Source organism: Panthera onca, chromosome D3 (assembly GCF_046562875.1).
Source record: "Panthera onca isolate mPanOnc1 chromosome D3, mPanOnc1 haplotype 2, whole genome shotgun sequence".
NCBI classification, from domain to species: Eukaryota; Metazoa; Chordata; class Mammalia; order Carnivora; family Felidae; genus Panthera; species Panthera onca.
In genome coordinates, this window is record NC_138350.1 from 4879507 (window position 1) to 4906826 (window position 27320).

The 27320-nt window shown below is 48.0% G+C and overlaps 1 protein-coding gene across 1 annotated transcript in view; it reads right to left on the reverse strand.

Moving 5' to 3' along the window:
• DNAH10 (dynein axonemal heavy chain 10) overlaps positions 1-27320 on the reverse strand; it is a 150885-nt gene that overhangs the window by 56833 nt on the left and 66732 nt on the right. The window contains exons 25-39 of the mRNA XM_060612080.3: positions 25927-26138; positions 22546-22699; positions 20643-20876; positions 18269-18391; positions 16420-16653; positions 13475-13698; positions 10960-11229; positions 10678-10861; positions 8835-8969; positions 8045-8197; positions 5928-6116; positions 5323-5469; positions 4586-4777; positions 2941-3059; positions 664-822 (exon numbers count right to left, since the gene is read on the reverse strand). Coding sequence (XP_060468063.3) covers positions 664-822; positions 2941-3059; positions 4586-4777; positions 5323-5469; positions 5928-6116; positions 8045-8197; positions 8835-8969; positions 10678-10861; positions 10960-11229; positions 13475-13698; positions 16420-16653; positions 18269-18391; positions 20643-20876; positions 22546-22699; positions 25927-26138 — 2729 coding nt within the window. The remainder of the gene's footprint in view (positions 1-663; positions 823-2940; positions 3060-4585; positions 4778-5322; positions 5470-5927; positions 6117-8044; positions 8198-8834; positions 8970-10677; positions 10862-10959; positions 11230-13474; positions 13699-16419; positions 16654-18268; positions 18392-20642; positions 20877-22545; positions 22700-25926; positions 26139-27320) is intronic.

The window sequence follows — 27320 nt, forward strand, 5'->3', positions numbered from 1 at the left end:
GTGTGAGTCAGTCACTGACACTGAAGAATAATACAACTTCATGCTTCTCTTGCAACCCGGAAGGCTGAAAACACAGACCTGCGCTCCTGCCTGGGAACAATCTGCTGGAGCTGAGCAGCAGCTGTGTGTGGAGACGGATAGGATCAGAGTCTCAGTCTTTTCTTAAAACTGAGAATATCAATTGCTATTGGTCACTGGTTTTGACACCAACTTTCCTTACGGTAAGGTTAAGAGCAAAGGAAAGTATTTCATATACCCTATCCGTGTATGATGGATTGAATGTACTTTTGGCTCCCAAAAGATACGTCCATCCAGAACCTGTGACTGTGACCTTATTTGGGGGGAAGAAAAGATTTTTGCAGGCGTTAAGGATCTCAAGATGACAGCATCTTGGATTACCCAGGTGGGCCCTTAGCCAAGGACAAGTATCCTTATAGAGAGCAGAGTATCCTAGCAGTTGAGGAGACAGAGATAACACACAGAGAACTGACATGGCATCTAGCACTTTGTGAGCAGGGCCTTCGACATCTGACTCTAAGTCTGTGGGCGTCCATGCATGAAACTACAATACTATACGTTGTCTTTTTTTTTTCCTTACCTGTAACATTCAGATAATTAATATGAGGCTAACCCAGGCTCTCTCCCATTTACAAAGGTACTCACTTTCGCTCCTTCTTATCCGTCGGCCTGTTGATCTCCCGGAAGATGTTCGACAGCACCCCGTCTGTCCAGTCTCGGGTGGTGGGGTCCAGGATGCCATAGAGCTCTATGACACTCACGGCTTTGGGGTTTAGGATGTACAACTTTGTCATCAGCCCGAGCCTAAACCCAAGGAGAGAGGCTGCAGCTGTGGTCCAGGTGGACTACACATTAGGAAAACAGTCTGGGCTGCCTAGGTGGGGGTTAGATGTTTGGGATCCAGTCCAAAATTTCAAATGCAACCCACACAAACTCTCCCCTGGGCTTCTCCATTACCGTCAATGGCTTACACTAAATGCAAGGGAACAGGGTCGCCTGCGTGGCTCAGTTAAGCGTCCGACTTTGGCTCAGGTCATGATCTCACGATCCGTGGGTTCGAGCCCTGCATCAGCTTCTGTGCCGACAGCTCGGAGCCTGGAGCCTGCTTCACATTCTGTGTCTCCCTCTCTCTCTGCCCCTCCCCCACTCATACTCTGTCTCTCAAAAATAAGTAAACTTAAAAAAAAAAATTTTAATGCAAGGGAACCATGTTTCACCAAAAATATGGCCCCAGCACAAGCGAGGTCTGAACTGAAGGCAGAGCCTTGCCTGTTCAGGGCAATGAGAAGCTAAGTTACGTAGTCGTGCCTGTGACGATTTACGTAAAGATTTCATAATACGTGTACAGGAGACAACAGTCGTCCAGGACTACGTAACACACCCTTGGACCACTAACGCTCAATCTCTCGTATCTACGGGATGTCTGCTCTGTGCTGCTGACTTTGTACGTCATGTGGATGGGGCATTTGCCACCATAATGCCTGCAAATTCCTGCAACACGATGGGATGAATTCGTCTACAGAAAACCACACCTCGCACAAACAGTTCATAATTAACTACCTAAAAATAATGGTGGCGTGCAAATACACATATGTGACAGTTCTATCAACTACCTAACAATGAATTAATTAAAGAACAAAAGGCAGGAGGGCTATGGCACAACCCACTTGAAACCAGGGAGCCACTGTCCAGTGGCTTTCTCATAAGAAACATAAGAAGAATTAAGAAAAAACGGCAGTCACTCACTCACTGATCTTATATAGACTATCTAGAAATGTTCACATCACAAAGATCGTAAGTCTTGATTTAGATTTTTGCTGGAATATTCGCATGCAGCAAAGTCTTTCTGGGACCTAGTTATTACTTAGGAGGAGAGCGAGAGGTGAGAAAACCTGTTTTCAGTACAAGGATGGGCACGACAACTCACTCCAGGTCTTTAGAATGTTCTGTATCCGGAGTGTGAGATCCCTTTCCTAGCTCCCACTGGGCTGGCAACGGTTAACTCATCTGGGGAGGGGACACTCTGTTTTTGGCCACTCTGATACCATAACAAGGGTTGCATAATGGTGAGCGTCCTGCCTTACTTTGAAGGAGCAACCTGAACACCAAGAAAATACAACTTAACCAGTTAATTTTCGAAATATCTTTATAAGGTTGTTTGTGAAATACTTCCCTCACAGATGATCCCGGTCACAGGGTGATGCACACAAGGGTCACTGTTTTGCCTTCTAAAATAGGTGAACTAGGGGCGCCTGAGTGGCTCAGTCAGTTAAGCGTCTGACTTCGGCTCAGGTCATGATCTCACGGTTCGTGGGTTCGAGCCCTACGTCGGGCTCTGTGCTGACCGCTCAGAGCCTGGAGCCCGCTTCGGATTCTGTGTCTCCCTCTCTCTCTGCCCCTAACCCACTTGCATTCTGTCTCTGTCTCTCTCAAAAATAAATAAACATTAAAAAAAAAAAAAAAAAAAAGCTCACTCTCTCTCTTAAAAAAATAAAAACAAAAATAAATAAAAATAGGTGGACTAACTCAGCAATGAAACAAATCGAGACACTTCGAGTCTAAAGTGGTGTTTAGGACACTGATGTGTTCAGGTTTCAGTTTTCAGGACTGTATGTTTCACTCTGTATTGCATGCGATTCTGAAGCTGACTGGGTCATGAAAATAATCGGTGGCCATGAAGCTAAGGTATTAAAAATGTTTCACATTCCTTTCTGACTGGATTACACCCTGGCTTGAAAATGTCTTCCCCGTGGTAGCTGTATGTAGTTTCAAACACGAATGAACTTTTTACTTTCATGATTTAAAAAAAAAAGGCAGAGTTTTAAGACAAACCTAACCTCCCAGGAATCGAAAAGGCAAAGTGTAACTAGGTAATACCACCACGACCGGGCAACGAGGCCCCCTCCTCGGGGTCATACTCACTTGGTCTGGGCCTGACACAGGGTGTTAATGACCACGGACTTGCCCCCTCCCGTGGGCCCCACCACCATGGTCGTGTGGCGGGTCAACATGGTCTCGAACATCTGAACCACTTTATCCACCTGTGGGGCAAACATCGGTAGCTAGGGTAACACAGCTTTTTTTAGGACAGCTTTATTGAGCTATAATTCCCTTACCATGCGATTCACCCATCTCAAGTGTGCGATTCGGTGGGTTTTAGTATGGGCACAATCACGACATTCAGTCTTAGAGGGTTTTCATCACACGTTCCCCCACCCCCAAAACTCTGCACCCGTAGTCAACCCTTCTAAGCCCTGCCCCCAGCTGCGGGTGCTGTTCATGTGCTGTGTGTTCCCATGGATCTGCCCCCTCTCCATAAATAGATGGAATGACATAAATGGAATCACACGGTATATGTGGGCCTTTGCGTCTGGCTACTTTCAGCACGTTTTCAGGGTTTATGCACATTATATGGTGGGTCAGGACTTGATTCTCCTTCGTGGCTGAGTAAAATCCCATTGCACGGATAGATCACATTTTGCTTATTCATCTATGGGTGGACATTTGCACGTTTTCATTTTTCCCCTCTTACAGATAATGCTGCTACAAACATTTGTGTACAAGTTGTGTGGACACATGTCATTTCTCTTGGGGAGATACACAGGTCATATGGTTAAGTCTGTGTGCAACTTCTTGGGGAACTGCCGGGCTGTTTTTCTAATAGCCGCTACCCCATTTTACATTCCCGCCAGAAAACACGTTGTTGTAAACAACCACATCCAGAGGAAAACCTCAGCGCCAGGAAAGGTGCCAAGAGCTCTCTCATCTGTGGCCAGTACCTGCTGCCCCAGCCCGAGGCCTCTGGGTAGCCTGATGCCCCGAGATAGCCCGACCAGAGGCGGCCACCCTGGTCCTGAAGCTTTAGGCATTTAGACCCTCAGCAGAACACTCTGGCAGTTCATGGCTTAATGATGACATATACAACCTTACAGACTTGAGATGATCAAAATCTTATCGGTAACATTTAATTTAATAATGGTTGGACCCCAAAGCAAATACTTCAGTTATCATATTATGCCAAAAACAATGGGTGGGTGATACGTACATACAGTGGGAAACTATTCTGCCTTAAAAAGGAAGGTGATTCCAACACATGCTATTACACGGATGAGCCGTGAAAACATGCAAAGTGAAAGAAGCCAGTCACAAAAGGACAAATACCTCAGGATTCCACTTACATTAAGTCCCCAAAGGAGTCAGATTCATAGAAGCAGAAGGCTGGGTGCCAGGTAGGTGCCAGGGGCTGGGGAAGCGGAGGGGAGGGGGGAGTCGCTGGTTAACGGGGACCGAGTCTCAGTTTCGCACAATGGAAAAGTTCTGAAGATCTGTTTCACGATATGAATATACTTAACACTACTACCCCGGACTAAAACTGGGTAAGACGGAAATTTTTATGGTATGTGTACCTTACCACACTAAAAAAAAAAAAAAAAAAAAAAAAAAAAAAAAGGCAGGGAAAAATGGTTAAGATAGTAAATGTTATATTATTTCTATTTTAATGAAAAAAAAACAAAAACAATGCAAAGGACCCAGAAGAAGCCCGTGAAGTCATTTCACGCTGCCTCACCTGGACAGGTAAGACAATGTAGCCGTTCTCCTGCTGCACCTGTTCTACGGCGTCATTAAAATCGGGGTAGCGAACACGCGGGCAGTCCAGTCCAGGAAACAGATCGGAAATCAAACCGAGGAAAAGAGGGACGTCCTCAAATACAAACTTGGGCAGGTTCATGTCTCGAAGGGCCCTCATCAGCACCACATCCTGGATGGAATGAAACGGACATCTTCAAAGATATTTCTGAAAGACCCGGACACTGGTCTAGGAATCCTCTTATGAAATTTTCTATAAATTTTGAGACACCAAGCACTGTCAGCACAGTCTCCAGAGAAAAACGTGAGCCCGTTGCCCACAGAGCAGCACTGACTGAAGTCTGCTTCAGAGTAGGCCCTGTGCTTTCATTGCAAAGCGGAAAAAGACGCAAAATTCGTACTCGTGCTTTCTTGAGGCCTGGGTTTATCGCCATCCCTCCACCCCACCATCCTGCAATTGTGGATTGATCAGAGGCATCAGAAACTGTGGTGCCGTGGAGACACTGAAATTGACCTATGGTAATAAATCAAATTAGAAAAAACAAAACAAAACATATGATGGCTAAGAGACCCAACTGAGGCCAGCAACCCAGCGAAGTGACAGCTAAGGCTAAACCTTTCCCACGAGTACCACATAGTAGCCCGTCACCCATCCCGGCGGTTGTCAGGTGCGTGGGAACCGAAGACCCAGAGGACGTGAGTACATGTGGCCCCTACCTCTCTAAGTTCCGAAGAGCCTCTCTTCAGCTCTCCGGCCATTACCAACACCGATTTCAGGGCTCTCAGTCCAAAATCATAGTGATGTTGCTTGGAGAGCTGTTCCCGGGCCAGCTTGTACAGGACAGTCATCTTTTTGGCCAGCGTCTTTTGTGATCAAAGATAATGACGAACAAAGAAAGAAAATGACCCGAGAGCAAAGGGACAGCATTCTACAAGCAAAACGGACGTACGGGTGCCCAGATTGAGCTGCTCTATGACCAAGCGAACCCGACAGAATCCAGATAAAGTCTGTAGCTGAGCTGAAAGCACAGCGCCCACATCACTTTCCCGGTTCTGACAACCAGCCTTGGGGGTGTCAGGTGTCATCACTGGGGAAGCTGGGGGAGGGGCACACAGAACTCCCTGCTCTTTGGTTGTCACTTCTTGGGAGTCAAATTATTTGAAAATAAAACTCACAATTTTAAAAAGGGGCAGGAGAATGGGGGGAGGGGGAGAGAGAGAGAGAGACAGCAAGCAAGCCACACAGAATGCAAACTTGCCAAGCCCCCAGTCCGAAAGCAGAGCCAGGGCGGAGCCTGGGCCGGGCAACCACAAGGCCTCACCTTGGCCCAGAGGAAGCCCTCCGAGAAGAGCATGATCTCACAGATCTGCTGCAGGTCGGGCACGATCACCACCACGGGCCTGAAGAGGGCCTTCACTGACTCGGGCAGCTCCGTGCGGCCAGCGTAGCCAGGATTCATGGTGATGAAGATGCCCATTCTCGAGTCCAGGGAGATCTCCTGCCCTTCAAACTGGAGGGTGACAGGAGAGGAAGGGGGTTACGGCCGGCAGACATCACCTTCAGCTCCCTTCCGTTTCCGGGTGTCAAACGTAGAGCCCTCGTGCTTACGGCCTGAGTGTTCTGGGGGGCAAGCCTTGCCCTCCCCCAAACTCTGATCCAAATCAAGGGTCTGCACACTTGAGAAGTGGCAGGTGGGGGGAAGGAGTGCAGCCTGGGGATGGTCCGAGGTGCTGTGTGAGCCCCAACAGGTCACCTAACTTCTCTGAGTCGGTTTCCCTTTCCGCAAGGTTGTGGCGATTGAGCGAGGCGATCTGTGCTCGAGCACACAGTGTGGCGCCCCACGCAAAGTGGATTTTCATTCAGGTTACCCGTGACTCCCCGAATCCAGCCTCAACCCCGCCCCCCAGGCGCCTGGACATCAACCCTTCCCACCTCTTCAGCCTCCGGGTGCCTTGGGGACCAACAAACTGCAGGAATCTCAACATTTTGAATTTCTTTAGCCTACAGTTGAGTTTCACCTGCCTCAACTTTTTTTTTGCTAAGAGCTTACGATTTTATTTCTTTCGCTGGTCCACCATAGAGACAAAAAATAGGAAATTCTATTTTTACGAGGCACGGGTGGCCTCGGTGACAAGGGGGGCAGCCCAGCAGGTAGCTGATGCTCCCCCTGTCTCGTCCCCCCAGGCTGCACTGAGACCACTCCCACCCATGTCCCAATATCCACAGGAGGCCCAGACTGCCCCCCGGAGATGACGGACGGGTTATTTATTATTTAGCCTGAATGCGTTGCAGGTTCAATTTCCCTCCCTCACAAGCAGTAAGGCCAGCCCTGAACGATTTCAGAAGAACGAATTAAAAGGAAATCCACCCAAAGCCCTTCTGGGAATCCCGAAAATGTTTACCAGTGCCTAGTTTACATAATCTCTCGACAATGAGCCACACTGAGGCCCGGGAGGAAAGCAGGCGGGTGGCTAGGGCCAGGGAGGTACCCCCGAGCGAACCCGCAACAGCCTGAGCCACATTTGGGTCCCGAACTTCTGAGGCTCTGTAGGACCTCAGAGAATACACAGGAGATTTCAGGCACAAAGGAAGGACGGACGATTCCAGGCAGACAGGGACACATACGGTGTGACAAGACATGGTGCGTCTGCAGGGCGAGTGTCATGAGGTGACAAGAGTGCAGGGCACATGGGGACACAGGGGCAGGAGGGGAAGCAAAATACACTGGGATCAGAGAGGCCCTGGTGCAGGGGACTGGTCCGGCCACTCTGGTCCCTTTTGTTACAGAACCCACTTCTGGAGTGTGCAGATCATATAATTAGATCATGCTTCTCCAAATTCTCATCCAGCTTCATCAGATGGAATGGATCTTATTTATTTGTTTATTTATTAACTTATTTGTTGTGCTGAGAGAGAATGTGTGAGTGAGCAGGGGAGGGGAAGACAGAGAGGGAGACACAGAATCCGAAGCAGGCTCCAGGCTCTGAGCGGTCAGCACAGAACCCGACGCGGGGCTCGAACTCACAGACCGTGAGATCATGACCTAAGCCGAGGTTGGATGCTTAACCGACTGAGCCACCCAAGGCGCCCCATGGGACATTCATCTTTAAGGCTGCCTTTTTTCTCAAACTTGGGAAGTGACCACGAATGTTTTTCTCCTTTAAAGGGGACCCTGTACGTCACTTATTTGAGAACACTGCCTTGCCCACCGATAGCAACTCTGCATACGTCCGGAATTAGTTCGAAGTTCTTAGAATACCGCAGTCCTTAACTGTCAAAGATGCTGATAATTTTGGAAAACGCAACCATCTCAATTTGAAAGCAGAAGTCTGTCAAATCATCTGTCAGCAGCCTGGTGCGGAAGGGCGACTACCCAGCACCTGGTGAGGTTTCCGCCCTGGAGCATGTGGTCCAGGCAGGCCCCGCGCTCAGCCTCACCTGGAACGTGGTCACCTGATGGATCAGAGCGTTTCGGATCGTCTGAATCTGGGACGAGATGACCGACAGCACAGAGGCGTCGATTCGATTAAACTCGTCAAAGCAGCCCCAGGCCCCACACTGGGCGAGGCCAGAGAAAATCTTCCCAATGGCCTAGAATGAGAGAAATGGCAGGACAAGGGCAATTTTTATCTTTCAAACCGCAAGCGATACGTTTGCGGAGACATCGCCTAAATTAAAGCAGACAGTGAACATCAGGTTGGCGGAGAGGCAGCTGGCCAACCACCCCACGAATGGATCTTTCTGGCAACACTTCCGGGACCCTCTCACGGGCCAGCTCCCATTCGCAGGATTTTACAAACTAAGGATTTGCATGGAAGACTCCAGATCTCTGGCCTCTCTTGAAATACTGGAAACTCTAGCAACACCGGGTCCGCTTTCCCAAGTGGTAACAACCACAGCTAAACAGTGGCTCCCCCCCCCCGCAGCCGAAGCACTGCCTTCTACTTGGCCACAGTCTTCACCACACCCTATTGTCTCTATCTGCTGCTTTCCTCGTTATCTATGTGGCTCTGGTGGCATCTCTGTTTGCGACGCTTGCTCTCCAAGCTGCTAACAAAGCCGACCCGTGTATGTCCTGGGACCGGGGGCGAAAGATTCTCAGCTCGACTCTTCCAGCCGCCTCCATGTGTTTTCATGGAAGAGAATGAGGTGAGATGCCTTCCCGCCATGCCCCACTTTTAGCTCTCTGCCCAGTAACACAGCACCGGGAGGGACGACGAGGCCTTACCTTATAATCCATGCCTTCACCGCAGTTGGTTACAACACAGAGCAGGCCCAGGGCTTTGGCTAGATCCTTGGTGGTCTCGGTTTTGCCAGTCCCTGCCGGGCCAGCAGGGGCCCCTCCCAGATACATGGACAGTGCCTGTTATGAGCGAAATGCAAAACATACATTGGTCTGATTCTCACAAGGAAACGGGCGTCATTTCCCAAAGCGCTGTGATAATCTATGTGCGACATATACGTGTGGCAATGGACAAGTTCACACTCACCCTTCTTATTATTTACTTGAGAGAGAGGGAGGGAGAAGGAGAAAGAGAGAGAGAGAGAGAGAGAGAGAGAGAGAGAGGGGGAGGGAGGGAGGGAGGGAGGGAGGGAGGGAGGGAGAGAGAGAGAGAGAGAGAGAGGGGGAGGGAGAGAGAGAGAAAATCTTAAGCAGGCTTCACGCTCAGCATGGAGCCCAACGAGGGGCTCGATCCCACAATGGTGGGATCATGACCTGAGCCGAAATCAAGAGTCAGACACTCAACCGATTGAGCCATCCAGGCATCCGACACACTCACCTTTTCTGATAGTCACCATTCTTAACGTTTCTTTTCTGTGTTTTTCCACTGACCGCTACCGGCCACCCCCCACCGCATGATACAGGAACCAGTATACCCAGGACGAAGCAACATGCGAGAATCTGTGCCTACACAAAGGACAAGGTCCCGGTAGGTCCCAGAGTTGGGGCTCACGGACACATGATCATCTGTGCAGTAAAGGATTAGTCCTCCCCAAAGAAAGGTTTGGCCCTTTGTCTTCAGATTCTAGGAGTTGACCTCTAAGCCCCGGGAATGTCCTGAGAACAGTGACCTTGGGCCACATGGTATCAGCGTGACTTCTAGAGGGGCTGGAGACTAACGTCGGCCATCGGGGTGATCAGCCATCGCTACATGACCAGTCCCCAACTGAATCCCTAGACACCAAGGCTCTGAGGAGCTTCCCTGGGTGACAATACTTCATGCATGCTGCCACATGTCACCGCTGTAAGAAATGATGCCGTCTGCACAACCACACCGTGAGAGGAAGCTGAAGCTTCGCGCCTGGTCTCTCCCGGGCCCTGTCCTAAGCCTTCCTACTGCCGATTTTGATCTGCGTCCTCTTGCTATGATAAACCACAACCGTGACTGTAATGGTTTTTCTGAGTTCTGGGAATCCTTTTAGCAAATTATTAAACCTGACGGGGGGTTTCAGGCGCCACCTGAACCTGCAACAGCCCAATCCCAAAAGGTGGCAAGCCAGTCACGTTCCAATCTGAAACTCATTTACGGGGTTTAAACAACAATGCCCCTCACTATCGGCGTTAACTTCCTGGGGCTGCCCTAACAAATTACCACCAAGTAGGGGGCTTAAAACAACAGAAGTGTATTCGTTCACAGAACCTAGGGCTGGAAGTCTGAAATCGAGCTGTTGGAGGGGGGAGGGGGCACCCTCCCTCCAAAAGCCCCTGGGAGGGATTTCTTCGCTCTGGTGGCTCCAAGCATTCCTTGGCTTGTGACCACGTCATTTCCAACCCCGGCCTCTCTTAACATCACCTTTCCTGTATCTCCGTGTCCTCTCCTCTTCTCACAAGGACACCAGTCATTGGCTACAGGGCCCTAATCCAGGGTGTTCCCAACCCCTGACTAATTAAATCCGCAAAGACCCCATTTCTAAATAGGGTCACCTTGTGAGGTTCCGAGCGGACGTCAATCGGGAGGGAGGGGACACGGGTCAACCCGGTACAGTGTCTCCGATCACCCTAATCCTGCTCAGCGAGACACCCGTAACCACAGGCAGCCGATAACCACAAGGTCCAGGAGGCCAGTCACCTGAGTAAGGGTCAGGTAAATCCGGTCTGTGAGCGGCGTAATGACCAGCCTCCCGTTCAAACCCATGTACTCGTATCCGTAGCCGAAGGTGCCGGTGCACTGGCGGATGTTCAGCTCATCCGGCCCCCGGTCCCAGTAAAACCGCAGCTGACTTTCCCATTCAAACTCCCGGGCATCGAGGATGCTGGAAGGTGACAAGCGGGAGACGCGGTCAGAGAGGCGGCGAGACGAAGCGCGGGGCCGGACGCGCCGTGAGACACCGGCGCCCCGGAAGGGCCTCACCTGCTTCTTATGAAGGAGTCGACTATATCTCTAGCGTGAACGTCGATGATGAGGACCGTGTTGTATTTCTTCCTGTCGTTTCTGCTTAAGGACATGGTGATCCGAGTGACCAGCTGGTCAATCTGCTCGTGCATCTTCTTGCCATAGTCCTTCATGGCCTGCTTCTCCCCTTTCTGCACTTTGCGGAAGACATCCTCCACTTCCCACGTCCACCACACCTGGCTGGCGGCCAGCACCACCATCCCCTGGTACAGGAGCATCCAGTCGACTCTAAAGGGGAAACAGCGCGCCTGCTCGAGGGACTGGTACCAGACAACAGCCCCTGGAAGAATTTAGTTCTTTGATCTGGAATGGGCAAAGGCAAAGGAAGGGCTCTAGGCAAGCAGATGGCAAGAAGTCTCCCGGATAGACAGGAAAAGCCCGAGCCGACCACACGCGCACATGAGACCGTGACAGCTGACCGTGTAGGGAGCTGCTAGATCGTTTTGAAAAGACGCCTTTATAGACCTTTCAGAATGACTTCATATTACGGGAACGTTATGAGAATGTCTACATTTTGGGGACGCCTGGGTGGCTCAGTCCGTGAAGCGTCTGACTTCGGCTCAGGTCGTGATCTCAGAGTTCATGGGTTCGAGCCCCACCTCAGGCTCTGTGCTGACAGCTCAGAGCCTGGAGCCTGCTTCGGATTCTGTGTCTCTGTCTCTCTCTCTCTGTCTCTCCCCTGCTCATTCTCGGTCTCTCTCTCCCTCAAAAATAAACGTTAAAAATTAAAAAAAAAAATAACAGACCCAGAGCTCTAAGTTCCAATCCAGGAAAAGTGACTGTGAATTACTACGTCATTATCCTGATGACATACAATTAATTGCAAAATAAATTTAAAAGTGTATTTAAAACAAAAAAAAGATCAGGCTTTACCACCTTGCTTTAAAGTTGTATGGCACCTCGAAAACCTAAATAGTATCTATAATTATGACCCCTGCACACTAGATAAAGGTGATGGGGAACCTGGGAAGCTGGAAATCAGGAGAGGCAGAAGCAAGCCGAGCAGAGAAAATAACGTGACTCAGGGCACAGCTAAGGTGACCATGATGGCGTCTGGCAAATCCCGGGACGGGGGTGCTTTCTGGGGCTGTGTATCCCTGGGCCTGTCTTCTCAGTGAAGCCAAAACACGTCTGCTCAAATAAACCAATGCACTCATTTCAACTAGTCACCCTTGTCATTAGAAACGACAGTGCCCGAGCGGAGGGGATTTGGGGAGGAAAGGAGTAATACAGACACATCGGGTTCCCTTCCCTGTCTCCCACCAACCACACGCTGTGACACACAGCAGCACCCTGGCAACGTGGCAGTTATGATGTCGAGAAAACTAACACTGGTGTAAACTTCTTCTGATCTGGGGTCATTAAGGAGACTGCAGAATGCTCCGTGATCACCTCTCCTGGGGGCCGGTGATTTCTGTCTCGTTCAGTTTTGTATGAGCATCTGGCACAGCGATCAGCTCAGAGCAGGAATCCGATTAATAGTAGGTCAATTAATGAATATGGCTGATAACGTACAGGAGCTGCCTCCTACCAGTTCACAAGAGTTTACTGCCAAATACTCGGGAATTTTGCAGGCTGATGTTCAAACCACTTCCATTACTCCGCTAGCTTTGAAATCAGCCATGGTGGGAGTATCTACACTATGTAAATTGACAAACTCTCTAAATCAAAGGTTTTTTGTTTGTTTGCTTCAGAAAACCAGCTTGATGACTGGCACACTACTGAAGATATCTACGTATACTTGATATACATAAGGACATAAGCCAATTTTTATAGCACCTAAAAAATAGGATCATAACGATCCAACTATAATGCTATTCTCTGATCATTTATTTAACTAGATGTTTTTTCAGTGTCTAAAGTCAAAGGGACAGCACTCCTAAAATAATAATGGAGATTTTATGTCTGCCATCAAGGCCCTGCCAAATATATTCCTGGGAGTCCCGCCTAAATCTAATGGCACAAGTCATCCAAAGATGTCGTATGTACCACACATTAAAGCCAGCCCTTTTCTCGATGAGAGGCAGGCGTGGCTCAGCTTGGTGCCTGGAAGCTGCTCAGGCCAGAAAAATCAAGGCGTGCTTGACATCGGTTAAATATCTTAGAAACGACTTTACACGGATGAACCCTACTGAACACCTGGTTTCTGTCGGGTCACCAGGTCAGTGGTTCCCACGCCTGAGCGTGCTCAGAATCCCCGGGGAGGAGCTTATAAGATACACAGATGGCCCCGTGGGGCTGAGGTGGAGTCCGTCCCAGGAATTTGCATTTGTCACAAGCCCCCAGTACCGCACTTTGAGAAGTCCTGAGTTAGGCGATCCTTGAAAGACGGACAAGGCGCGGGCTAACTTAGCTATTCCAAGAAAAGAAAACTTCATTTGGAATGTCACTCAATCTACCCCAAGCCTTTAATATTAATCCATTATGACTGCTAATAGAATAAAGTGACACACGTTCACAGTTACGACCCTACCTGCTTCTGTCTTCACAGTATCTAAAAATAGCCTCTTTGGTAATCAGCCGGTTGGTCCTCCGCATTTCGTTCAAAACCGCTGTCATCCAGTCCTCCACGCGCCCCTCGGCCCGTATGACCTTCCGGAACTCCATGACTTCGCCCTCTGCTGAGATCATGGCGGACGCCAGCTTTTCTCCACCGTCCCCGTCATTAAACCTCAGCAGTGCTATGTTGTCATACATCTGCAACACAGGGGAGAGTCCACTCTGCGATCCGGGCGCTGGACGGTGGAGCCCAAGAACGGCCCGCAGCCAGCCCCCCACCACGCACGGGAGCCCCCGGGACGCCAGCACCAAATCGGCGTCCGCTCGCCCAGCTGCTCATTCCAGCAGCACGCTTTGGGTGCGCGCGTCTATCCCGCACTGTGCGAAGGTCTGTTTGGGGCTAAAAAGGAAAGGGAAGGAAAAGAAGACGCACTCCCTCCCCACACGCGAGATTCTAGAGCACATGCGGGTACAGAGAGGTATCTGGACAGAAGAGGCCCGGTGACAAAACGGCCCAGGGCTGAGGAGTCAGAGACGTGCCTGAACCCCTCCCCCACAGCCCAGCTGGGTGACTTTGGACAAGTTGCTTCTCCTCTCTCAGCCTGGAAGAGACGTAATCATGGCACTTACAAGATGAGGTCGGAAGGGTCACCTCAAACACCGTGCAAGATAGGCCTCCAGCACATTCAACACTGGCCATTTGTTGCCTGTCAGCACTGTTCTTGATCCGGAATGATACTCGGGGGGGGGGGAATGAGTCTTTCAGGACCCAGGGTATAAGACTAGGCACTCTGCGTGTCAGAGAGGAGAAGGAAAAGGCAACAGGCTTTAAACAATAAAGCCAGAGGGTCTGCAAAAGGGGCCACTGGTAAATGAAGTATTACGATATAAAACAGTAAAATATTTTTTTTTTGAAAGTGGTAACAAAATATAAACCTCTTCCGGGATGCCTGGGTGGCTCAGTCGATTAAGCCTCCAACTCTTGATTTCAGCTCAGGTCGTCATCTCGTGGTTTGTGGGATCAAGCCCTGCATCCGGCTCTGATCTAGGCTGGAGCCTGCTTGAGATCCTCTCTCTCCCTCTCTGCCCCTCCTCCGCTTGTTCTCCCTCTCTCTCTCTCTCAAAAATAAACAAACATTATATACATATATATGGGCGCCAGGGTGGCTCAGTCGGTTAAGCATCTGACTTCGGCTCAGGTCATGATCTCATGGTCCGTGAGTTCAAGCCCCGTGTTGGGCTCTGTGCTGACAGCTGGGAGCCTGGAGCCTGCTTCGGATTCTGTGCCTCCTTCTCTCTCTGCCCCTCCCCCGCTCATGCTCGCTCGCTCTCTCTCTCTCTCTCAAAAATAAAGATTAAAATTTTTTTAAATAAAAAAATTACACACACACACACACACACACACACACACACACACACATCTCCCCTTTGAGAAAAAAAAGACAAAAATCAAAGACACAAATTTTGGTTTAGGAAGGAAATCCGCATTAACTAAAGGGAAAGTATGGAGTTACGTACTTGATCCCAAACGCTTTGTTTATCTGGAATAAAGGAATTATTCCACAACACCGATTCAAAGCCACAAATGATTCTGCCCCCAGGGGACACTGGGCAACATCAGGAGACATTTTTGGTTGTCGTAACCGGAGAGCGATGCTCCTGGCGTCTGGTGGGTAGAGGCCAGGGATGCTGCTGAGCGTCCCACAGCGTACAGGACAGCCCCCAATCCCCGATACACACGCGCACACACACAGAGCCAAGAATTATCTGGCCCAGTGACCAACACTGCCACAGCTGGGAAGCCCTACCCGAGGGCTGATACTAAATATACAGCTTTGACCAGCTGATCAAGATTCGTTCTGGCCATGCTCTAGCCGTCTATCACCAGAGACAGTTTGATCTGTTGCGTTTCCTGCCAGTCGGTATTGTTCGCAGATACACATGCGTTTATGTACAAGTATGAAAATGGGCTGGAACGAATCACTGCAAAGTCATGACAGTGGCTGCCTCTTGAAGGGGGAGTAAGGATTGTGATGGGGGCAAAGAGGATGGCAACTTTCTCTCTACAGCTTTGTCTCGCGAAGAGGGTGTAGAGAAGCAAACAGGACTAACTGGTAACAAGTTAGTTACCAGTCAATTCTGGGTGGTGGATAAGGTAATGTTAGCCAACATTATGAGACGGTCACCGAGTACTTTACACATACGAACTCATTTCATCTTAAGAACAACTCCACTGAAGCAGGTAACTATTGGGTTTTCCCCATTTGCAGACAGGAACCTGATGCCCAGAGGGGTTAAGTAACTTGCCAAAAGTCACACGGCAAATCTGTGTAGACCTGGGATTTGAACCCAGGCAATCTGAGTCCAGAGTCCACATGCCGAAGCACTGTCCTGTACCACCTCTCTGCTTATTATGTTAGTCTTTGTGCATTGCTATATTCTTTTTAGTTTCTCCAAAAAAAAAAAAAAAGAAAAGAAAAGTGTTTTGGGGCTATAGAAAAAGAGCAACAAACAACAGTGGGATTTTTTGTAATTTCAGACTATAGTGCATTTCATCAGATTTATGTTTCAGATGAAAGCCCAGCACCATTTCTGTCTTTAATTTTTTTTAAACTATTTTCTAAATTTATTTGCGAGATTGAGAGTGAGCGGAGGAGGGATAGAAAGAGAGAGAGAGAGAGAGAGAGAGAGAGAGAGAGAGAGAATCACAAGCTCAGTCCACACTCAGCACAGAGCCTGATGCGGGGCTCGAGCCCACGAACCATGAAATCACGACCTGAGCCGAGACCAAGAGCCGGTCGCTTGACGGACCGAGCGCCCGCCCCCCCCGCGCCCGCAGCGGTTCGGGGATCTGGGACGGAGCGAACCGCGGCTGCGGAGCTTCCGCGGCGGCTTCCGGCGGGGCGGCGGGGGGCGCACCTTGATCATGTGCTCCTGGACGCACAGCGGGTCGCTGCTCCCGAGGATGCTGAGCAGCTCGTCGTCAGAAATGAAGAAGAACCTCGGGAAAGCGTTTCTCTTGGAGTCCAGGTAGTCGTTTAAGCTCTTCTGGCACTTCTCCAGGCCCTCGCTGATGTTCTGCAGGTCGCCCAGCCGGTTCTGGGCCTCGCAGCATCTCTTGATCACGGGGTCCTTTAAGGTCTCGCCCATGATCTGCACGAGGGCGAGAGGGGAGCCGTCGGGCCGGGCCAGCGGGATCGCCGCTCGGCGCCGGCTCGACAGACGACAGAACCAACAGACACCCGGACCGCAGCCCTCCGGGGCCCAACGCGGCAGAAACGTGGCACGTTTAAATAAGCATCCCCCGAGCACCTCCCAGCGAACTACGCGCCGTTTACTTATTTCCGGTGTTCACTTTGTCCTCCTTCCCCCTAGAAGGCCAGCGGTCTGGGGTAGAGGTTTTTAAGCTCTTTTGCTCACGGACAGGCCCCGCGCGCCAGCACCAGCGCCTGCCCACGGAAGAGCCTCGGGGCACGTGGGCTGGATGGATGAAAGCGGCACGTCTGCTCTGGGCAGCGCGTATGTTCCGGAACGTTCACTAGCACCCTTCAGAATGGCCAAGGGGGGAGGGGGAAGGGAACTATCCTAAACGTCCAGGAATAGGAACTTAGGTCAGTCACTGGCTGTAAGTGATCGTTTAGATGTTCACCTATGGACAGATATGTCAAAAATGTTTAAAAAAAATTTTAAATGATCACATGGGTAAGAATGATGTTATTTTATGGAATATTTATTTATAATGTTTATGTATGTGTTTACATAGGAATGAACAAATTCTGGAAAGATACATGTTAAACTGTCAACATGGTAATCTTGGGTATGAGATTGTAGGTATTTTTTGCCTTTTTTTCTTTTACTTTTTTTATAGTATCTAAATCCTTCTATAATAAATAGGTATCCATCGTGTGATTTTTTCTTAAGTTTAAAAAAAAGCTTATGCAAATGAATAAGAAAATGTTATAAACTCTAATGGATAAAGGAGACCCAAATGTGAACCAGCCCCTCCTAACTGGAGAGCACTGCAGACCGCTGAGCAGCACAGCCCCGAGGCTCTGGGTTAAAACCCCCACCCCTAATTACTAGGGGCAGTGATGACGGACACAACCCTTTCCTGGAAGGACTCTGCACTGAGCACTACGCCTTCACGGGCAATTTACCTTCCAACAGCCCCTCGTAAGATATTCATCCTAAACGTGCAAAAGGCACGAGGCACAAGCCCACAGATTATTTATGAATGCAACGAATTCCCCTTTGAACAAGATGTCTCATTACTAGACGACAATCATCTAATGTCAAGCCACTCAATGGAACGGTATATAAAGGCATTCAAATCCCTTCTCAGTTTCATCATATGAAGTGCATTTCTTATAACATCAAAAGAAAATTATGAGAAAATTATATAAAATGTCGTTATCGTCGTGTTTTTAAATTCATGTACGCAGGAAAAAAAAAAGCAGCATATGGCATACTGCAGTGGTCATGTCAATGTGACGGAACTCTGGAAGATACATTTTTTTCTACCTTTCCGCATTTTCCAGGCTTTTTAAGTGTTACTTTTATAATGAAAAATAAATACAAAAAAGTTTCAGTGCCAGATGCCAGTGGCTTGATACCCAAGAGAAATTTTTACTGAACGGATTAAGGTCATATATAATGATTTAAGAAATTCAGAAGCTACTTAATAGACAAAATACTACATGCAGAAACATAAGTAAAAGTATCTCTCATCAGTGTCCTTTCACGACCAAAATAGAAGCCAGTCACTTGCCCTTTTAAATACTCTGTCGATGTTGTCAAACTTCTTCGCCTCATCTGGAAGTTGCGACCTGATGTCTCCACCGATAAAAATGCTTTCAAGATACATCCATTTCCTCTGAACCAGCATCCAAATCTGGAAATGCACGACGTCAACGTCAGCATGGGTACCTCGAGGTACGTATGGCAAAATCCCACCCTAACGCGGGACAGATACACATCGACTCAGGTCAAAAGTGTTCCCAGGCAAGGTGGCAGAGCGAGTGCATACCCTCCTTTCCAAATACACAAGAATGATGGAGAAAATAGAGCCATGTATTTTAAGGTACACGGCCACACTCAAAAGCAAAAGAAAACTCTTCAGCAGCCCAAGACAGGGAGGAAGCTTCTAGTTGTGAGCAGGGGTTGGAGAGCCTCGTTAAGGAGAGGAATAAAGGGCAGATCATAAAGAAGCCCACGCAAAAGCTGAGCCAAACGCTATGTGACCCACGCACGACTGCACCCACAAGGCATAGACCCCACAGAACCGAAAACAGGGACTCAAAAAATAGTTGTACGTGAATGCTCACGGCAGAACTCTGCTCATCAGCCAAGAGGTGGAAATAACCCAATGGCTGCCAACGGAAGAACGAACACCCAAAATGTGGTCTCTCCACACAGCGGACTTATGAGTCAGCCATAAAAAGGAATGAGGCACTGATACCCGCTACAACGTGCATGAACCTTGAAAACAGGACGCTGTGGAGCCCCTGGGTGGCTCAGTCCGTTTAGCGTCTGACTCTTGGTTTGGGCTCAGATCATGAACTTGCAGTTTGTGAGTTCAAGCCCTGTACTGGGCTCCATCTGATGGCGCAGAGCCTGCTTGGCATTCTCTCCCTCTCTCTCTGCCCCGCCCCTGCTCACTCACTCTGTCTCTCCCTCAAAATTAATAAACTTTAAAAAAATTAAAAAAGAAAATAGGACGCTAAGTGAAAGAAGCCAGACACAGAAGGCCACACGTTACGTGATTCCATTTGTGTGAAATGTCCAAAATAGATTAATTCAGACAGGAAACAGATCAGTGGTGGCCAGGGGCTAGAGGGACAGAGAAACGTAAGTGACTGCTTCTAACGGGTATGAGATTTTCTTCTGAGATGATGAAAATGTTCTGGAACTAGTCAGGGGCATGGTTGCACAACATTGTGAATGTACTAAAGGCCATGAAATTGTGCACTTTAAAGCGATTAATTTCATGTTATGTAAATTTCACTTCCCTTTTGTAAAAAACATTTAATAAAGAAAAAAAACAGTACTATGTCCTACCTAATGAAAAGCCATAGATTAAAAAATAAAAAAGCAAGCAAAGGAAGGAAGCACACGTGTGAGAGGGCTGAGGGCCTGGACCACACCCCCTAGCCAGTCCCATGGAACAGGCACTTGCCTATAGTCTGGGGAGGGGGAAAGAGACAGCAAAAATGGTGAGATGAGGGGCGCCCGGTGGCTCAGCCGGTTAAGCGTCCAACGTCGGCTCACGTCATGAGCTCACAATTTGTGGGTTCCGGCCCCAGGTCAGGCTCTGTGCTGACAGCTCGGAGCCTGGAACCTGCTTCGGATTCTGTGTCTCCCTCTCTCTCTGCCCCTCCCCTGCTCGTGCTCTGTGTCTTTCTCTCTCTCTCAAAAATAAACATTTTAAAAAATGGTGAGATGAACCTGGGTTGCTCACAGAGGTCTGAACTAGTATCTCCCACAAAAGAAGAAAGCCCCAAGCCACCTTGTTCAGTGCCAACCTGCAAAAACACGTGACAAAGTGAAGCAAGCACAGGTAAAAACCTGTTATGTGAGATGAACTTTAAAAATAAATAAATCACAAAAGAGAAAAACCCACTACCATGAAAGATGGTCACGTACACACACAAAAAAGAGGAAAATCCTGGCTTGAGAAAAGAATAAATATGGAGAAATCTGAAAAGGGCTTTAAATATGTTTGAATTCTTCAGTGTGATAAAGGAGGTAAAAGTATATCCTGGCAACAAGAACAGGACAGAATTAAACAAGAATAGGGACAGATGAGCGGGTTCAAGCCCCTCGTCAGGCTCTGCACAACAGCTCGGAGCCCGCTTAGGATTCTCTGTCTCCCTCTCTCTCTGCCCCTCCCCCACTCGTACTTCTCTGTCTCTCTCAAAGACAAAATAAACTTTATATAAAAAAAAAAAGAATAGGGACATATGAAAAAGAAGAATTGTGGAATTTAAAAATGCATTTGTTGAAATAAAAACCCAGATGGACTCCTGTAATCGTGCCCACACACACCCCAAAATACATCAACCCAGAAAAAGTATGTCAGAGAGTCATCAGTGTCTGAGCAGAAAGTCTTCTCATACAAAAGTGCTTTCCTGGTTTTCTCTCACCTCAATGACTTCCCCTATTAGAGAAAGTGTTTTTTCCCATTTGTGAACAGTTTGCAGAAAAGGCCCCACAAATCTGCTTCCTGAGATGCTTTGGAGGTTGACCGTGTTGTCGTCAAGGCACTGGATGATTTCGTCCACCGATCCCAAGATGTAGCCTCGCTCCTGTGTGCCTTTGTAATACTTGACCACGGTGAACTTCATGCTTTCCCACGTGTCCAAGATTTCCTTCACAGCCTGGTCAGGAATACGAAAAGAGTGGTTCGGACACATACGTTGGAAAAACAGAACTCCAAACCCCACAGCAACTTCCTGAGCTTGCCTTTGGTCAACTGCTCAAGCCAGAGTCTGTGTCAGTTTCCCAGGTAAGTGGAGAGCCTGTCACGGTGACCCTGGTCATTACTTACCAAGCACTTGCATACGTGATCACCTTCGGTGCCCAAAGCACCCTAGTGAAGTAAGGGCTATTACCCACGTTTTAGAGCGATGGGAACTGGGTGCTCAAAGAGCAGCTCGGCCAGTTCACTTGGCTCTAGAACCAGGGTCTAAGTCTCCTAGTCTGCCTCTTGCATACCTGGGAGGTCCTGCTCCCGTGTTTACTGTTAAGCAAGAAAATCAAATTACAGAATAATATGCCTACTTATGATTATATTTTCAGAAAGCAGCTGCATCGCTATTTACGTGTATGTGTGTATGATGCGTATGTGCACACGTATACATGGTGTCGTGTACCTGTGTCTATGTGGTAGGAGCATTTATGTACACGTGCGTGCATGTGCATGTATGTATATGAGTATATACACTGTGCAGGTACGTTGACACGTTTGTGTGACTATTTGTATAGTGTGCGCATATGTGTATATGCATGTGGATGCATGTGTCTCCCCTGCGTTTTTACATATACGCTGAAATAATTATCTTCAGGTGGCAGAATTGTGATTTGTCAGTTTTGTACCATCAACATCCATTCTTTCTTTAATAAATACATTGGAGGTGAAATGATAATTTAGAACAACAAAAATTTAACCAAGGCAGAAGCCCTATTTCTTAAGCAAATAATTCTTGTTTTCATTTTTTATTACTTTGTTGTTTTTGAGAAAGAAAGAGTACTAGCAGGAGAGAGGGGCAGAGAGAGAGAATCCCAAGCAGGCTCCACACTCAGCATAGAGCTCGACTTGGGCCTCAATCTTAGGACTGTGAGATCATGACCTGGGCTGAAATTAAGAGAGACAAGGGGTACCTGGATGGCTCAATCGGTTAGGCATCCGACTTCAGCTCAGGTCATGATCCCGCAGTTTGTGGGTTCAAGCCCTGCATCGGGCTCTGTGCTGATGGCTCGGAGCCTGGAGCCTGCTTCAGATTCTGTGTCTCCCTGTCTCTCTGGTCCCCTTCTGTTTGTGCTCGCTCGCTCTCACTCTCTCTCCAAAATAAATAAATGTAAAAGAGAGAGAGAGAGAGAGAGAGCCAGATGCTTAACTGACTGAGCCACCCAGACTCCCCTAGAGCAAATAATTCTTTATTACTCAAATACAAGCACTAGAACAAACAATTTTCTCTTGGCGTTAAAAAAATAATTCTCTGTGGGGCGCCTGGGTGGCTTGGTCAGTTGAGCGTCCGACTTCGTTCGGCTCAGGTCATGATCTCACGGTCCGTGGGTTCGAGCCCCGCGTCGGGCTCTGCGCTGACAGCTCAGAGCCTGGAGCCTGTTTCGGATTCTGTGTCTCCCTCTCTCTGTGACCTCCCCCGTTCATGCTCTGTCTCAAAAATAAATAAACGTTAAAAAAAATAATAATTAAAAAAAAATAATTCTCTGAAACTAATAACACTGTATGTTAACTATACTGGAATTCAAATAAATTAAGATAAAAATAGTTTTCTTTTCTAAGCTGTTTTATACCCGCCTTACTTTCTCAATGGCGATCTCCTTGATGGCAGCCGTTACGATCTCACTGAGAACATCCGTGTGTTTGTGAAGTTCCATGGCAAACATGTTCTCCAAGGTGAACGTCTCTGTCATTTCAAACGTTACGCCTGTTTTTTCCATAAGTTCTTTCCAATGCCTGAAAGCACCCGCATTAAAACCCTTGTGCTTCCTGGATTCAGTGATGGATTTCATTATTCCCACTTAAATCACAGGACGAACCCCATTCATTGAGGACATCATTGGAATCGCATCTCCAAAGTTTTCCAAAATCCCCCTGGCTTCCAGAATCGAACCCAGGAAACAACCTCCATCAAGAAACACTCTTGCATGGCTAGTCTTCCCAACCACGTAAGAAAATAGGCAGCTTTTGACTTTTTGGAACCTGCTTCCGTCACAGAGTCTATATAGAGACTAGTGATCTTGACCTCTGTCGGCTCACTCAGCCTGTTTGAGACCCCGGTGAAAGCTGTGAGCTGCCGTGCATTTGGTCAGTATTTATCTCACTCTTAGATCTGCGCCAGGCAGTGGGCTAGCCGTCAGAGGTGCCCGTGACAAAGGGCAAGGCTCCTGCCCACGGGAACGCTACCACGTCCTCGGGGACACGGCCAGCACACGCTAACACAAATCTGTGCATTAAATAATCACAAATTGCTTTCAGAGCTATGCGAAAAACCACCAAATGATGGAGACAGTAAGAAGGGATCCCCTATAGGCAGGAGGATCTGTGCACGCAGAAGCATTGAGCAGCAAAGCACTCCACCCGATCTGGTCTTCTTTTAAGGTTTGCATTTGGCCTATGGATTTGCATTTTTTTTTTAATTTTTTTAGTGTTTGTTTATTTCTGAGACAGAGAGAGAGCATGAGTCAGGGAGGGGCAGAGAGAGAGGGAGACACAGAATCCGAAGCAGGCTCCAGGCTCTGAGCTGTCAGCACAGAGCCCGACGCGGGGCTCGAACCCACAGACGGCGAGATCATGACCTGAGCCGAACGAAGTCGGACGCTCAATCGACTGAGCCACCCAGGCGCCCCGCCTTTTTTTTTTTTTTTTAACGGTTCTGTTTATATGCAATGAATATAATAAAACAGCTAAACGTGGTCCTGGACCAGCAAAATGCCACATATCCAGCATATAAGCACTAAGCGCCGAATCACAGATTTTACTGTAAAAATCCACCAAAAAATAAAACTTAAAAAACAACGCCCAAGCCAGAAATGGTCAGAAAGGAGAATCTACTGTTCATTCCCCTGTATTCTCAGGCCCAAGCCAGGGGCTGATATGAAGTAGGGGGCATCACAGCCCTGGTGGGGGGTGAACGGGGCACAGGTGTCACCGCATGAGTAACTCTGAGTCGCCAGGGAGAAAGGAGTTCCCTTTGCAGTTCCCCTCCATTTGTTTGATTACATCCAAGAGAATGTGTCAGCTCGGTGCGGCTGGGGCTGTAACACCTCTTCACGGTTATTCACCTTGCGTCCAGGGGAGGCCTCCGGCTGAGCCACAGGCAACAGTTTTAAGCTAAAGTTTTTTAAATGTGTTCTTTTTAACTTTCATTTTAATGTTTATTTACTTTGGAGAGAGAGAGGGAGACAGTGCAAGTGGGGGAGGGGAGGAGAGAGAGGGAGACACAGAATCGGAAGCAGGCTCCAGGCTCCGAGCCGTCAGCACAGAGCCCGACGCGGGGCTCGAACTCACGAACCGGGAGATCATGACCTGAGCCGAAGTCGGACGCTTCACCGATTGAGCCACCCAGGAGGCCCTAAATGTTTTTTATTTTTATAATTACTTTCTATTCATGGCAAAAGCTTTTGGTTTTCCCATTTATAATGGTGGTGTAACCTTCTTCTTGGAACACACTCGAGTAAAAAAGAATAAGCTGATGGGAAACAAACAGAGTAGTGACAGTATACGTGATATTGGTGGAGATGGGACAAAAATGGTTAAGAAACGATCTAAGTCTAGGAAGCACTGGGTTGTGGCGTCAAAAGAACAGGGAACTTTAGCTAGAAAATACCTCTTGTATCTAGTTGGGAAAACTGAGGAATGCATAGATCAAAGTGAGCGCCCAAGTGGCCCTGTAGAACAGTGACAAAGACGGGCTTGGAACCCATGTCGCCCCGGGCCTGAGGGCCACCTGCACCTGCTGAAGGGAGATCCACGGGTGTAGAGAGATGTCCGAGACGCACCTGGCACCGAAGAGAGGCTTACTCACTCATCGCGAGGATTGGAAGGGAATTGTCTGGCATGGCTTTCTTGCTGAGCAGAATGACGTCACTGGATGCCATTCCGTGACTCTCTACCCACATGCTGGGAAACACGATGGAGGAAGAGAGGATCACGGCAGAGAAAACGGGACTCACAAAGTTCCTACTAATTCCTGTCCGTGTGGGGCCACGTCTGGACCATCACGGACAAATGAGGAGCGAATCTCCCCCATCGCACCCTCAGGACTGGTTATTCCGTTGAAAAACCAGCGACCTCTAGTGACACCTGCTCTGTCCAGTATGGCAGCCACAAGTCACGTGTCGCTTTCGAGCATCTGAGCTGTGGGGGGGTCCAGACTGAAAGGTTCTGTAGGCGTAAAATACATGCCAGGTTGCAACACATTTTTTGGAGAAGAGCATAAAATATCTTGTGAGTCATGTTTCATATTGATTACAGATTGAAATAATGTTTTGTATATATTGGGCTAGTTAAAATATATTACTAAAATTATTTTTACCCGTTTTCTTTTACTTCTTTGGTGCAGCTGCTGGAAAAATTTTAAATGACATGTCTGGGTCATGTGTTTCTGCTGGATGGCGCTGATCTAGATCCCTTGCTATTTTTTCTAAACCATAAGAATGAAGCATCCACGAATGCGAGTTTATATCTGGCAGTGTTTGTTTTTAAAAAATAAAAGAAAATAGGAGAGGGGCACCTGGGTGGCTCAGTCTGTCGAGTGTCCGTCCCTTGACTTCAGCTCGGGTCATGATCTCGTGGTTCGTGGGTTCAAGAGCCACATCAGGCTCTGTCTGAGCTGACAGGGCAGAGCCTGCTTGGGATTCTCTCTCTCCCCCTCACTCTCTGCCTCTCCCACACTGGCATGCATGCGCACGCTCTAAATAAATAAATAAATGAAATAAACTGTAAAAAAAAAAAAAAAAAAGATTAAAAAAAAAACAAGTTTAAAAAATTGGAGAATCCTTACAGCTGATAATTGAATAGAAACTTCACATGGAAACAATACCATAAAACTCTTACCTGCATATTTCAGCGTTCTGCATTGCTGTTGAAACCTTGTACTTTGTCATCAGACCCAAGCAAGGATAGATTTTAAACCAAAACTCCCCCCCCCCTTCCACAACAGCCAACAGGACAAAACAAACCTGTCTCTTAGTGCTTCATGCTTCAAGTCAAGTAATAAAGGAACTGAGTCTTTGAAAGCCTTCATTTTTGCTTCCAAATGATAGGCCACAGATAGGTTTCGGACCTGCCGGGGGAGCCTTCTGAGGGACCTGAGAAAACTGTCAATTCCCTCCTGGAGGAACTGAACATTCAGGTTGATCCAGAGGGTCTGAGACCATTCTTCTTTTGCAACCTAGAAACGGACAAGAAATAGTCCCAGTAACAAAACTGCCTTTGACCGGAACAGCCGCTACTCAACACGTGGTCATGCTCCCTCCTTTTCAGATATCATCACCCATCTGGCCACAAAAACCTCAGACTCACAAAGCAACGATTGGTTAAAGGCTCCAAAATACAAACAAAAGAATTCCAACTTTTTCAAGGCCCCGCCAAAATAATGCTGTCTCTAAGGATGTGTGGAATCCAAAAGTATGTCTTCCTTTCCAAGGGAGGAAAATGAGAAGTATAAAATCAGAAACCAAAACGCTCGTAATTTAGATAATCCTTCCTGATTATCACACCCAAAAGATTTTCCATGATGTATTTTCCTGAGATTTAACATAAGAAGTACTGTCTTGCGTGAAATTCACCATCTCGAAACATTTGCATTTGCAACCGGTGACATCCAGGCTTGACGGATTTGCTTCGAGTCACAAAATGTATTTCACAGAAAACTGTGTTAATTGATGAAATATACACATGGTAATTGTTTTTGACTTAGGTATAAAGGACCTGAAGATGCATTTACTATTTTTCACCTCTTGGTCTTCTAAAAAGATATTAAAAGCTCAAACAGCTTTCTGGATTATTTATTTAAGTTTATTTATTTATTGTGAGAGAGCGAGGGAACAAGCAGGGGAGGGGCAGAGAGAGAGGGGGAGAGAAAGAATCCCCAGCAGGCTCAGAGCTGTCAGCACAGAGCCTGATGCGGGGCTTGAACTCACAAACTGTGAGATCCCGACCTGAGCCAAGATCAAAGAGGTGGGTGCTTAATTGACTGAGCCACCCAGGTGCCCCACTTTCTGAATTATTTTGAGATGACACCCACAAATGTATTACCTCTTTTTTGCAAAAATTCAGTAAGTGATAAATTAGAATGAAATCATAAAGAAACCAAAGTACTTCTTGCAGTTTCTACGCCTGAACCTACAGCCTGGCAATCATTACAAGGCCTTTTTCCCTCCACTCTTTCTCGTCCCTTCTTTCACCAAGTACATTTGGAAAACCACAACTGTGGTTAAATCCGCTCCTCGACACTCAACGTTCCTCAGTGCTCAACACCTACACCAGGGCAGCCAACCATGACGGCGGAGGACACTCAGCCTCTCTCACTGGCCTCCGTCTAAATCCAGGGCCCTAATGCGGCTTTCCCTTG